The 13,447-nt window shown below is 51.9% G+C and overlaps 4 protein-coding genes across 4 annotated transcripts; 2 read left to right on the top strand and 2 right to left on the bottom strand.

Annotated features, from left to right (window-relative positions):
- Positions 1 to 112: 112 nt before the first annotated feature.
- PG994_004847 (uncharacterized protein) lies at positions 113 to 444 on the top strand (the record flags this gene model as incomplete). The annotated part of the gene is made up of 2 exons (XM_066856256.1): positions 113 to 177; positions 228 to 444. 2 exons carry the CDS (start codon positions 113 to 115, stop codon positions 442 to 444), a joined length of 282 nt encoding a protein of 93 aa, XP_066718423.1.
- Positions 445 to 1,064: 620 nt separating this feature from the next.
- On the bottom strand, positions 1,065 to 3,970 carry PG994_004846 (uncharacterized protein; the record flags this gene model as incomplete). The annotated part of the gene is made up of 5 exons (XM_066856255.1): positions 1,065 to 1,118; positions 1,206 to 2,288; positions 2,550 to 2,897; positions 3,390 to 3,807; positions 3,876 to 3,970. The coding sequence occupies 5 exons, from the start codon at positions 3,968 to 3,970 to the stop codon at positions 1,065 to 1,067; spliced, it is 1,998 nt and encodes a 665-aa protein (XP_066718422.1).
- Positions 3,971 to 5,952: 1,982 nt separating this feature from the next.
- PG994_004845 (uncharacterized protein) lies at positions 5,953 to 6,450 on the top strand (the record flags this gene model as incomplete). Its single annotated transcript, XM_066856254.1, has 1 exon — positions 5,953 to 6,450. One exon carries the CDS (start codon positions 5,953 to 5,955, stop codon positions 6,448 to 6,450), a length of 498 nt encoding a protein of 165 aa, XP_066718421.1.
- Positions 6,451 to 10,174: 3,724 nt separating this feature from the next.
- PG994_004844 (uncharacterized protein) lies at positions 10,175 to 12,438 on the bottom strand (the record flags this gene model as incomplete). The annotated part of the gene is made up of 2 exons (XM_066856253.1): positions 10,175 to 10,963; positions 11,023 to 12,438. 2 exons carry the CDS (start codon positions 12,436 to 12,438, stop codon positions 10,175 to 10,177), a joined length of 2,205 nt encoding a protein of 734 aa, XP_066718420.1.
- Between the last annotated feature and the right edge of the window lie 1,009 nt (positions 12,439 to 13,447).

Here is a 13,447-nt window from a genome sequence, read left to right as displayed (position 1 = left end):
GGCTGGTCCATGCTTTTCTGATAGTACAATTGTCCAATTCCGTGTTCACCCACCCGCAATATACAGTCTCTCTACCAAAGGCTTTACCCGTTCAAAACACACCATTTTCAAGATGAAGCTCCTTAATGCCCTGGCTCTTGCCGTTGCTGCGTCGGCCATTGCCATTGAGCCTCGCCAGTAAGCTAACCTGCTCCGTATCGCATGCTGATACTGACGTTGCATATTAGCCACAAGGGCGTCACCCAGAACGCCGGTGGTGCCAACCCTGCCGGCCACGTTGGTGCCACCCAGAACAATGGCGGGGCCGCGCAGACCAATGGTGGAGCTGCTCAGGCCGGTCAGGGAGGGGGCGCGGCCCAGGGCAACAACGGGCTCAACCCGAACAATGGTGCCGCTCAGAACGGCCAGAGCGGGGCCCCCCAGGGCAACAGCGGAGCCGTTTAGAACGGCCAGGCCGGAGGGGCAGCTCAGAATGGCGGTGGAGCTAGTCAGAACGGTCAGGGAGGAGGCGCAACCCAGGGGGGCCAGGGAGGGGGTGCCGTCCAGAACAGCAACTAAAGTCCAATAATCCAATTCCGGCACCGCAAACTAATCCTACCAGCATGCAATAGAGAGAACTACCTGGAGTTGCTGTCTGGGTACAAGCTCTTGTCTTCTTTTGTATTATGGCAGTAGTAGGAAGACGTTGGGTAGTGGCCGGGGATTGTTCGGAATACGTTCTCTTTGTACGTCGCGGTTACTCCTGATGGTGCAAGACGTGTGGAAACAAATTAGACTCAAGGGGGACCCTGTGAAAGATCGAGAGGGAGAGAACGGCTCGGGGAGGCCAAAGGAAGAAAGCCAGAACCAGAAAGACATACATATAGGCCACTAATGCAATCGTTCATTGCTTTGTCTAAATCGTTTACTGGAATACGTGAGTTGCTCGGAACGAGTGTAAATTCATTTGCTTCATGTGGTGCGCTTCGTAGCGTGTGCCCAGAGAACGTATTGGAGTGTTAAAAGAAAACCACGGACAATATATCTTGGGCTTTGTGTGTTTCCTTCATGCTTTGAAACTGTCCCTATTTGAAGTCTTTGGGTTGCTTATCACACTTTAAGGGTTTATCCCAATCCGCCTTTGGAATGTGAGCACTACCAGCAGAATATTTGACCAACAGTTGAACCAAACATTTTCGTTGGAACACGCCCACGTTTTCACTTACCGGAGATCCCGAACGCCCGCGACAGCCGCCTCGCCCAGCCGACCTGCCCCTGCCGCCAGCGCCGAATTTCGGCGAGCTCGGCGACGCCCTCGACGCCGAAGAAGGGCCGAAATACGGAGCCGAAGTTGGCCTTGCAGGGGAAATCTCCTCGTCCGGTCCCGGGATCAGCGGCACGCTGAGCCCGTGCTCGAAAAGGGCCCGGGCCACCTCGAAGACGTTGCGGTTCGACACGTAGACTTTGTCCCAGGACACCTTCTGGAACCGGTGCAGGAACGCGAGCCCCAGCTTCTGGTCCCGCGGGTCGCAGCCCAGCTCCAACAGCGCTCGCACCGTCGACGGACTGATGGGGACCAACGAGGTGTATTGGCTAGTAATAACGTACCGCGGCTCGAGGGCGAGCAAGAGGGTTAGCACCTCGTAGTCGAAGTGGCCCCCATTGGCCTTACCGGGCTTCCAGTTGCGACGGAGGTCGCCCTCGAGATTCAAGTAGGATGCCCAGGGCGTCAGCATCAGGTCCGCAGGGTAAGGGCTGAAATACACTGCGAACTCCTGTGTAACGATCAGCTGCGGCCAAGTCTGACCACAGAACGTTATCATCGTGTCAAAGAAGCTTTCCACCACCTTATCATCGATGAGCAGCCCGTTATGCATCTCGTGAGACCAGAACCGATACAAGACCAGGCTCATCTTATAGTCCTCGGGCTTTCTGGAATTATGTAACAAGGTTCTCTTTTCTTGTGGTAGATCGCCTCTTTCCTTCAAAGAAGGGGAGCAGAAAAGCTTGATAGGGTAAGTCTTGAAAAGCCAGAGTAAGCACTTGGCTATAGATCCTTCGGGTGTGAAGTTTCCACCAGCCTTCTCTCTGAGGGTCCCGTAGTAGTTGTCTCTGAAGAAATCTCGAACAGTCCGGTGCAGAAGACTAATATGGAAGTGATCGATAGAAGCTGGGGGAAAGGCCTCATTCCTCCGTGGCTGTAGAAGGTCCTTGCATCTGTCATCGAGACGGATGATCGCGATTCGTTGGGACTCCGCAATATTCTCTGGCAGGTGTTGGAGCCATTCCGGATCTCGAGCCAGCAGTCGCTATTTTGCCGCATAGGAGGGATCCCGAACTTCGACTTCCAGGCAGTTGTAAGCCATGAGCGGCAAAAACTCTTCATCGTACTCTTCGAGGTAGAGAGCTACTAAGAATAGTCTGGCGGTTTGTTGGCGATAGATGGCATCGATTCTGTCGAAAATGCGTTGTAAATAGACATCCAGTGAAGGTGATAGTTCATTCACTCTCCGCTGTAGGTGCTTGAACGGTTCTCGGGACTGGATATCTCTCAGGAGGCTGCGAATTACCAGAAACACCCAAGGGTAAACACCCCGGGCTTGGTCTGAAATTTGAGTTATAATTCTTTGACATGGATCCTCGTCGACACCACGCTGGAAACAGCGGTTTGAAAGAAGCTCGGATTTGATGTATTCAGAGATATCCGCCTTGGTGAGATATTCGAGCGTGAGCCCGGGGCAAACTGCGTATGCTTCGCGAAAGCGGTTCCACGGCCGGCTCGAGAGACAAAGCTTGATGTTAGGAGAACTCAACAGCTCAGCTACCGTAGAGATAATGTCGGTTTCGTCTCCCTTGTACTCGTCCAGGCCGTCGATAAAGAAGCAGAATACCGTGTGCTCCTCCGCAAGCTGTAGGACCTACTTGAATACTTCCCGCAGTTCATGAACGGTCCAGGGCCCGCTGCTTTGACGAGTGGAGAAGATTGTGGCGGCCAGGGACAAGTCGACGCGGACCAACTGGAAAAGCAAGCTCTGCAGGAGACTCAACTGTGACCTTTGCATTCGCGTACCTAGGGCCCAGAAGAAGAAGTTTGCCGTCACCAATCGTTTCTTTCCCGCCCAGCATTTCAGCAAATACGCGGTGGAGCTGTGTTTATATAGATATTTCATCAACGTCGACTTGCCACTCCCGGCCAACCCATGAATCCAATAAAAGCCACTGCCACTCTCCAACCACTGTGAGAGCCCAGTATGAGTGCGATCGAAAGTCCATTTGAAGGTGGCTTTGTGGGCTGGATTAATATCCGAATAACGCTGTTTTATATCCTGGAATAGCAAACTCCCCAGTTGGTTCAGGTATTATTGCATCGTTCGCATCTCACCCAGGAACAGCCTGAACAGGTCGCCTACTAACGTTTCCGTCTTGAGCTGGCTCTTGAGGGTCTCAGCTGCCGTTTCGAGTAAATTATCACTTGCGATGTCCATGTTCCCGGTTTTGAGATCGAGACTCTCAATGGCCGACATGACGCTGGACCACCGATCCTCGTTCTCAAAGCCGGCCTGCCGATGAAGAACTTTCTCGAACCTCACCCGGAGTCTACCGTCCATCCGGTTCAGACGGGCGATCAAGTCCTGTACCTCATTCTTCTTCGTGTGGCTGTGCCACGAGATACGCACGCTGTCGATTGTGCGGGATTTGGCGCCCTCTCTTCTGGCGAACTTGGCCGCCAGTGCATCCAGCTCGGCGGCTATCGCGTTGCACTCGTCCGAATATTCGCAGATGGCCATTTCATCCTCCGAAAGGGCGCCCCGGGTAGCTTGGAGACCTCTGTGCCGGTTTGTTTGATGTCGCCCAGTAGGAGCCTGATCTCCCGCGTCTGCAGGCTTTCGACGCACTGGTACACATCCTTGGCGGTCAATGCGATCTTGACCCCAGTTTCGACAAACTGGAAAATGTTGGCTACCAGGCCAAGAAGCGCAAGCTCCGCCATGTCAAATGACAAGCTCCGAGGAGTGCGAGGACACGGTTGCTTGGAGAAGTTCCAGTTAACTCTGACTGAAAATCTGCTTTCCAGCCTGCTCACCAGCTATTCGTCTGCGGGGGCGGTGCATGAGATGATCCGTTTTTGGCCCCCAACGAATGTCGGAGTTTTCAGCCTGCTCGTCAGCTCCGGCATACTTGGTGTGACAGTGTCTTAACTTCTAATCTGATGAGCTGAATTTTGAACGTTTCCTGGGGAGAAATTGAGCCTCTACTGCACCCGAATGGGCTTCTGTAAGAAACAGACAGTCCTTCAACCACAAGCCTAGATAGACCCGTTATTGCAACTAGCAAACTCGAGTTTCCCATCGATAAAATTTGCAAATGAAACTAAAGCTGTGCTGTAACCTATGGTAAGGCATGGATTTTTGCAAGTGACCCAGTCTCCGGCAGCGGCGGTCCATCGCAACTGATTGGTGCAGAAGGAGAAACATTTTCGTGGGCCATAGGAGTCCAGGGGCCGCACGTAAGGAGTACTTGCTTGCACTCCATGCGGATCTTGGAATCATCCTCATTCAGGCACGTGGTATCTTGACCCTTGCTGTCTGCCGAAAAACTGACACTGGTTTGCTTCAAGCCTATTTCGACCTTCATGCCTAGGCTAGAGCATTGGCTCGCAAGCTTATTGCCGACACCCGTCGGGATTCTTCGAAGACGTAACTTGTCAATCTTTGGCCGGAGGCGGAAAACGTTAAGGCGAGACTCTCTAATGGGAGGAAACGTAATAGTGATACGTCGAAATGGGTGTACGTAATAGTAAGATACGGCGAGGGGGGTGTTGGAGAAGGATATGAAATGCGGTTTAGTATAAATTTAGGTATTAAAGAAACTAATGGGGCAAAACGAACTGAGAGAAAGGGGGGCAGATGAAAGGTGAGAGGGGTCCGCCGCCAGTTGCGTCTAAGAGAGGTTCGCTGCTACTGCCACAGAAGGTCTGGAACAGCCCGCCAGCTCCGTTCGTGCCAGGCATTCCGGGACTCCGCCGCCGACGGGACTCAAATCACGCATAGGAGGGCGACCGTGATGCCTATGTTGACTATGGTGTACGATATGGGGTAGTTTCGGTCAGCCGGAACAATTCTACCGGAGGATTCCTGTGGGACTTATCGTCTGTTGCTGGGGCCGGTCGATTGTGACATTGCGACGTTTGGTAGATGGGATGATGGTTTGTGCCAAATGCCGAAGCGTATTGGAGAGTAAAGCAGTTTTGAGGAAGGATATGAAGAGTGAGTCGATACGCATGAGTGCAAGAGCCCGAGACATCAGAAGTTTCTGTCTGCTGAGTTGATAGAGCAAGACGACCTTACCTTAGATAGTTGGTACGCTTAGGTAACAATCATGGTGGTCGCTTCAAAACACGCACCGTCTATTCATAACGAACCGAGCCTGTATAGTGATTTGGGGACTTCGAACAAGCAAGGTTGCAAACTGTTGCATCCCCTTTCTTGGCAACCCAAGGGCCAAGATTCCCAACAAACGATGTAGGGTTGCAATCACTCTATGTTGGATTGGCAGTGGAGACAGTTCCAAGACAGGTGTGGATATATTTCATGGGGGATAAACCAGTCAGAAGCCGTATTAATCATGCAGTTGGGTGCAAGATTATTGGTTGGCTGCGAGGGATGGCTTGGCGACGACTACGGCCCAGGAAGAATATATAATTATCTCGTTCCAACGAGGGTGACGGCAGAGATACTGCCAACCCAACATCGACCTTTCAACCTGCTCTCCCCTTCCACACAGTTCCTCGCCAATAGTCTCATCTACATTTCAAACTCCTTCGCTATTATCTTTGCTTAACACAATCAGTCGTGATTGTTTCTATCAAACCCATTGTCAATATGAGCAGCAACAACGCCTACAACCCGTCCGCCTACCCCGGTTGCCGAGATAGCCCTTCTGCTTCTTGACTATCAGAATGTGCTTTTCGGCATGATTAAAGATGAAGCGAAGAAAGAAAAGCTCATCGGATCCGTCAAGACCCTCCTCGAGGCTGCCCGGAAGAACAACGCCACCATCGTCCATTGCCTAATTAATACGGCACAGGATCCACCTGTCGCCAATAAGGCAAGGGAGCATTGGTACACCGTCCACAAGCCCATGCTCGAGTCGATGCCCAACATGGGAGCCGAGTACGACGAAATCGCCCCGAAGAAGGCTGCCAGGGGAGGCGGTGGCCATGAGAGTGTTTCACTTCGCGCTCCTGGCTACAGGTCCGTCCTTGTGGCCGAGGGAATTGTGCCACTTCTCCGCGAGACTCCGGGAATCAAGCACTTGATTCTTGGCGGCATCGCGACTAGTGGTGCAGTACTGGGAACTGCTACCCATGGAACAGACCTCGACTTCGTTGTCACTGTCGTGGGGGATGCTTGCTGGGACCCCAATCAAGAGGTACACAATGCTCTGATCAACACTGTCATTCCGACTTAGGCCTGGGTATCGATCGTCGATGAAGCAGTCGGCTATCTCTCGGCTTGAGTGTGCTGAAGGATCTCATGCTCTCACATCATCTCGTCGTCGTGGTCTTTTGACGTCGGCAAGAATGACGGTGGACGTGGTGGACGTTGAAAGTGGTGATGGACCAAACGGGAGACAAGAAATAGAATGCTTTCAAACTCAAAGCGCGTGCATGGTTAATGGCGCGTACATACTAAAAGCTTCATTAGCCTAGGCCGAAAAGAGAATTAAGACAGTCTGCCTTCCATTCAGCTGTCATATACAGTAATTACACTGCTAGCTGTGGATTAACTGTGAAGTCTATAGTCGATGTAGTTAAAGCCTATCTCATTGAAATAAACGAGTCATCCCCTTCCCCTTTCCTCACTAAAGCTGACGGTACCTGCTCCTGACACATCCAACCTTTAGAGTCTATCGACCTCCAAGGTGTTGCGCTTGAGGTTGGCGATATAGATAGACTCTCGTCGTCGCTTTGCCAACCAGGGTATCAAGTGCCCTAATGCGATAAACGTCCAGGGAATGGTCATAAGCGGGGATATCATACCCACCAGGCCAAATGCCTCCAATAAGGTACACACTATACTGACTGAGGTCACTGTCGACCAGAAGACGCATCGGTGCTTAGTATCCCAGGCTCGATATGTCCTTCCAAGTAGATGAATGCCTAAGGTCCCACTGCATGCATACCATCCAATAATAAGGGCTGATTCAATAAGATGGCAGCGAGATACATTCGATCCCATCCAATTAGGACCAACACAGGAGATGAAGATGGATCCGCCTATAAAGTGGCCAAACATACTGATAAGGGCGAAAGGCACGCCTACTATCACCAATGCCACCCTCCAACAGATGACATACTTGGATGAGAGGGCGACGAGGCTCCTTAGAATCCATCCAATGGTGAGGGTCAAAGGGAGCGTGGCCAGAATACAGAGCGATGTTATTGCGAATGTCTTCCAGTCATAGGTCAATGGGCCGTTTGTTGCGACGGATGAGACAAGAACTTGGGTTGAATTCCGAACTTCGTCTGACAACCCGCCTAAAGTGTCTTTGGTGAAATTCGAAAAGCCTTTAATACCATCTTCAGTCGTAGTGTTGATATTCATTCCGAAGATGCTTGTTGTAAACGAGAGAGGTAAGAATATCCCAGCCAACAGGGTTAGACGGAACCCCATCATATCAGATGATAGTTGGAAATGCTGTCGAAGCATGTCCTTGTCGCTCCGAATGTTGGCACCCAGCTTCTCAAGCTCGTGATCAAGATACGGAGGTCTCCTTCCAGCACTTCCAGCTTTTGTTGAAAGGTTGCTGATATCTGTCTCTCTTGGGCCCATTTGCCCAAGGAATCGAGTGCATCTAGGCCGTGCCGTGCACCGCGATGGCCCACTTCGCGACAGTCATCCAGGTGCATTAAAACCCTCATTTTGCTAGCAGATGGGCTCTGGCGGCCGAGAATATTATGTTACGGTATCAGCGGTAATAGGGGCATCAAACTTGGGCTATCGAATGATACGTACTATCCGAGAAACCTCATTGTGGCATGCATCCAAAAAGTCTGCCGTATCTGTAATCATGAGTTCGAGAACTATGCAAATTGAGACAAGAGCTTCGTATATAGGCGACCAGCTGATGTAATCGGTTGTCAGGGTACCCGTGTGTCCTGGCGTAGCTTTCTTCGCAGTGTTGTTTCGCATGTCAACGAACAGTTGATTGGTACGGGCAGAACGGAAAGTGATGAGGAGCCTTGGTTGTTGCTGAGCTGTTTGGTTCGGATGGAGTATAATCTTGGCATATTCGACTTCGGGAATGGACTTGTGGTACTCCCAGATGTACACAGCCAGATCTGAGTCGAATCTCGTGACATGTCGCCTCCAGGTGAGAAGTACCTCGTAGTCACCCCGGGGGGAGGGGGGGTTGAAGATTGCCCGGTCGGATGCTGTCGTGGCCCCAGATGATCTTGGGGGGAAGAACAAGATGTTCGTCCAAAGTTTTGGTAGGCCTGAGTGGTTTCGGATCGCTGAAGGAAGAAGGATCCTTGGCCTCTAACGTGGTTGGCCCGGGCATAATCTCGATTCCCCAGTAACGGTCTACAGTCGCGTGTAGAACCCGAACCGGGACGTGGTAGATTGTTCCTAGTCGCCCCGAGACTGTCGCGATAAAGTAGTGCCAAGAGGAAAACATGAATCTTGTCAATCCCCGAATGCGCTAACTCAGTCAATGACCTACTGGCCAACAGTCAAGTCCTAATTGTCTAAAAGAGTGCACCTACACAAGCTGTAGGGTGTTTTGCTGCCGAGTCTCCAGGTTGACTGCGATGCGGCAAGCCCACTCAGAGAAGGAATCTCCAGGCTGAACACGTGTTTCTCCATTCTTATTATCTGCAAGATGGTCATTGGATGCCATAAAAGTAATCGCCTCGCTCGAGGTAAGTATACAGAAGTGAGAGTGGAAGATAATTACCTGTTGAGGTGCCAGGCATGGTAAACAGCCAATACGTGAACAACTTGTCACAGGAAAGCCGATCATCAGTCCCAGGCGACGGCTTCAGTAACGGGAATCTATTGGAGGATTTCTTGCGACGGTGTTCAGCGCGACTGTTTTTGATGCGAGCATAATTTCGCTGAAGAAGCCGAATATGGGAAGACGACTTTGCATTGGAGCTGGTTAACAGACTTTTGGCCAAAAAGCCTGGATTGTATCGTGTGACCGGTCGTCCTTAGCGACAGCTCCTCGCCTAATGTCCTGCTGATGTCTGTCGAGTACAGATCCGGATGTTCGATTGCGCTGGGAAAGCGGGACAAGCGGGATGCTATCACCCATACCCACGGTGGATTAACAGTACTTGTAGGAATTCGGAGTTTTGCATGCGGTTCAGTTCCTTTCAACACATTGAAGATGAGAGCGCGGGAAGAAGACTTTAAACAGACGAACGACTGCCTGCCCGCTCACCCTTCTCACCACCCCACACCTTCCGCCCCCAAATTGTAGGTTAATGGTTGCACAGCGGCAAAGCGTATGACCTAATCGCCAAGGATTCTACCATGGAGTTGGGGGCTGTTTTCCATAGCGTCGGTCTGATCAGTCGTGCCCATATGCAGTAACCGTTTAGCTCGTATGCATTGCTAGAGTCTGACCAAAGCTGCTACGGAAGAACGGACAAGGTTGTATGTAACCGGCGTTTTTTGGCGAAACTGACTGGACGGCTATTTCGAGTACGAGGCTTGCTTGGCTTGGCCCTACGCAGGTCTTTTACCACCATCGGAAGGAGACGGATATGGGTTGCCATTGTGACGTAACACTAGACTTTTCGGGACTACACCACGAGCTTATGTCAGTATCGATGGTTAAAAACTCTCCACATGACTGGGTATGAACTTTTGATAAACGCAGGCGACAAATTAATGGCCAAAAGCGCAGAGTTCCCCTACATCCAAAGCCGAGGAAAATATATCATGTGCCAGTAGGTCCGCCAAACCACCATAGCAACCTGAGAGAATCGTAAATAACAATGATGAAGACGAAGAAGTAGGGAAAATAGGTAGATAGTGACAAGTATGGTCCACACTTCCAAGAAGGCCCCCTTGCGGTCTACTTCCTGGTCATCGTCGTTTCCACAAAACGAACATATACCACCGTTGCATTTTTCAACTTTTTGGCCGAGAATGGGTATCATGGCCGGCTTACCTCCTCCAGATCACTGCGAGACAACGAAACTGAACCTGTCACTATCCGCCGCGAGCCTAGCCTTGGCCTTCTCCGCCTTTTCATTCATACTCTTAATCGAGTCCGCCTCAAAGCGCCACTGTCTCACAGCCAAATCCGGTTCACTCTCTTGTTTCATTCTCTGATTCCTATCCATCGGATTGCCACCCCTTAATCCCGCCTCCTCCTCCCTCTCCTCCTCCTCCTCTACCACCGCCACCTCGGTATAGACGTCGTGGAAAAGCAGCGCCAGGCTGCTCGACTTCCAGACCCGCGCCCCCTTGCCCCGGCTGCGCCGGACCGCCGCGCACAGCAGCGCCAAGGTCGCGACCAGCACCAGCAGCGGCAACGTGAGGAACGCCCAGCGCACCTTGATGTACGTCTCCTGACGCCACGCCTTTCCGTTCCAGTCTTCTTGGTGTTCCACGTACTGCGCGGCGTCGTAGTCGTCTTGATTGCGCACATACTCCGACAGCCCGCGCGCCGCACGAGCAAACGAAGCGACGGGCGACTGCGCCGTCATGACGGCACCAGCACCACCACTGTCAGCAGCCGTTTGGTTTCCTTCGTGAATGTCGACGTTGACGTCGAAGAGCGCGGCGGTAAGGCCGTACATGCCTTTGTCAGCCTCGGGGAAGGCGTCACCGAAGTTATCGTTGCCATTCATCGACGTCACATGGTACATCTGCGTTATCAGCTGTGTCAGGTTGGTGGCCACCGAGCGGCTGACAGTGAAGGTGCCGTTCCCCGGGAATGAAGCGCTCCCCTTCGTGTTAATGACCTTCAGCACGTCGCTATAGTCGGACCGGTTCGGCGTAGGTAGAGCCGGTCCAGCCCCACGTCGTTGAACATAAGTTGCAGCGGGGCTGACGAGGTCGGAGCGCCGCCGTTGGCCATGGTCCCGTTCACGACGCTCGGGCTGTCCCACACTTGGCCGCAGGGGTGCAGTCCGCAGCCCATGATCTGCGGCGCCAGAAGATCCGGCGTCACTTTTGGCAAGGGGTTGATGCGCGAGTCGAAGAAGGTGGAGTAAGACAGCACGGTCGTGAACCAGTAGTTCACCTCAGGCGAGATCATTTCTCCAAGCATATGCTTGGCAGAGTAGTTCTCGTAGCCATCTTGTGGAAGAAGCTTTATGTTGGTCCACTGGCTGAGATGTTCGCCTTGTTCTCCACTTCCACCTGGGAATGACATTGTCTGCATATACGCGGGTATTGTTATGTTCCCGCCGACGGTGTGGTTGCAGTTAGTAGTCTCAAATGTCCATGAATCGGATTTGGACGGCGTCATTGGGCCTGGTGTGGTAGAGCACTTGACGTCGGCCTTAGAGGTTAAGTCCTGGCAAGTGCTACAGACGCCGAGTGTGGTGATGGTGGGCCAGCTGCATGACGACTCTGTGCACGTGTAGTTGGTGATCTGCGGGTTGCGGTAGACTCCGCCGAGTATGGCCCCTTGAACAGAGGTCATGTCCAGATCTCGCCAGGTTTGCGTGGACTTGAAGACGGCCTTCCCTTCCTTGGCCGGGATGGTCCGGCTGGGGAAGGACATGACTTGCTGCACAAAAGGGTCGAGGGCAAGAGTGGCGACGGTGATGGCTGCACCACTTATGGCGATCAAGTTGAAGCGTTTTCCCTTTATCATAGCCATGAGAAGCTTGATAGATCCCCAGGGTCCGCGCCCGGCCTCCTGTATCTCCTCAACACGCATGAGTGGTGTCAAATTCTGCTCGAACTGCGTCCACATAGACTGCGCGATGGCGCCGGTGAGGGCTGACATGATTGCAGACTTGGAAAGCGTAATGAAGATGGAGATCAGTGAGTTGGGTTGGATGGGGAAAACCCAATCATCTAATGACTTTCCGTCCTCGACTGCCAAAATCACGACGACGGCCGCCATAGACGCGAAGCTCATGGAGATGGTTACCAGTTCCCATAGCCACCAGTAGTCTTGGAGGACATGCCAGAGGTGGCAGCTCATCTTGTATAGGTCGACAGGGCGGAAGGAGCGGGTCAGTCCTGACTGAATCTGCCCCCACAGTCGCAGCTTGGAGGAGGTATTTCGTGTAGATTGCTTCTCAGGCTCTTTTAGCTCCGACTGGGCTTTGGAGGTCTTTGGTCGAGTGGCATTTTCTTTGTCTTCAACGCCAGGCTCGCTGTCGTCTTCTATGAGGGTCGAAGTAGTGCTGAACCCAGAGTTCACTGCCGTGATGCCAACACGCATTGAACCTAGTTGCTCTTCATTCGTTGAAGAAATCATGATTTCTTCCAATATGAAACAATATTTCAGGCTGGAAAACGGTTGCCCTCTACCGGTAATAGCATCCAGGTAGTGACCGGAGCAGGGCATGATGTGTGTTGTATCATGCATTCAATACCGATGCAGAGATATACGACACCCATTCAGGTTATGGTGGGAGATTAATTTGTCACCCGCTGTCACCGACACTTGAACCAGGATCTCGATTAAATGGAGTACCAAGGTATACTGTTGTCAGAGCCTTACAGGATACGAGGGGGTTCGTTCTGACTCAGCATGCAGCTAGAGACGCAAGGCCAGAGGATGCGTTTGTCCAGTAATCAAGCTTTCCACAAGGTTAGCCAGCTCAAATGAGAGTTAGATCAGTCTCAGGCGAGACCTGCCATCCGAATTGACCATACAATGATCAAATACGGCTCCTTCTCGAAAAGCTCGTGATACCTCTCTCATCTCTTCAAGCCCCTTTGAGCTTTCAACTGGTTATCGACTGCCCCAGAATGCCAGGAATATCTTGTGACTCCTGGTCAGAGTTGCAGCGATGGAATTATTGCCAGTGCCCAGAACACTCCACCTTACGGGACAGCTGCGGCCAAATGTTTCTAATCTTGGTGGTGTCTTCGGGGCATAGCTGAATCTGGACCCTGTATCCGTAAGCCCCAACAATAACGGTGTCTTATGCGGTAATCAGCCAATGAAACCCGGGGAAGCAGAGTACTCATACCCTGTAATGGGATAATCGTTCCTGGAAGGGATGTGCTGCAGAATCAATCTGGGGTCCAGCGCGGTACATGCTTTTGCTGTTCCCAATTCAGCAGCAAATGCGCAGAGTCGTTTTCTGCCCGCTGCTTTCGCACTTTTCACGGTGAATATGTATATTTGCATGATACATATCGTACGGGAGCCTCAAAAAGCTAGGCTATGGAAGCAATCAATATAGGAACCCTCAATCTATTTGAATCCGGATGCCGTTCCTGTTTACGGGAGTTCAAGACGGTCCAACCATCAAAGC

The sequence above is a fragment of the Apiospora phragmitis genome (genome assembly GCF_038363925.1).
Source record: "Apiospora phragmitis strain CBS 135458 chromosome Unknown utg000005l:1.0-4161743.0:1.0-4166827.0, whole genome shotgun sequence".
Lineage (NCBI taxonomy): Eukaryota > Fungi > Ascomycota > Sordariomycetes > Amphisphaeriales > Apiosporaceae > Apiospora > Apiospora phragmitis.
This window is presented reverse-complemented; position numbering and strand designations above follow the sequence as displayed.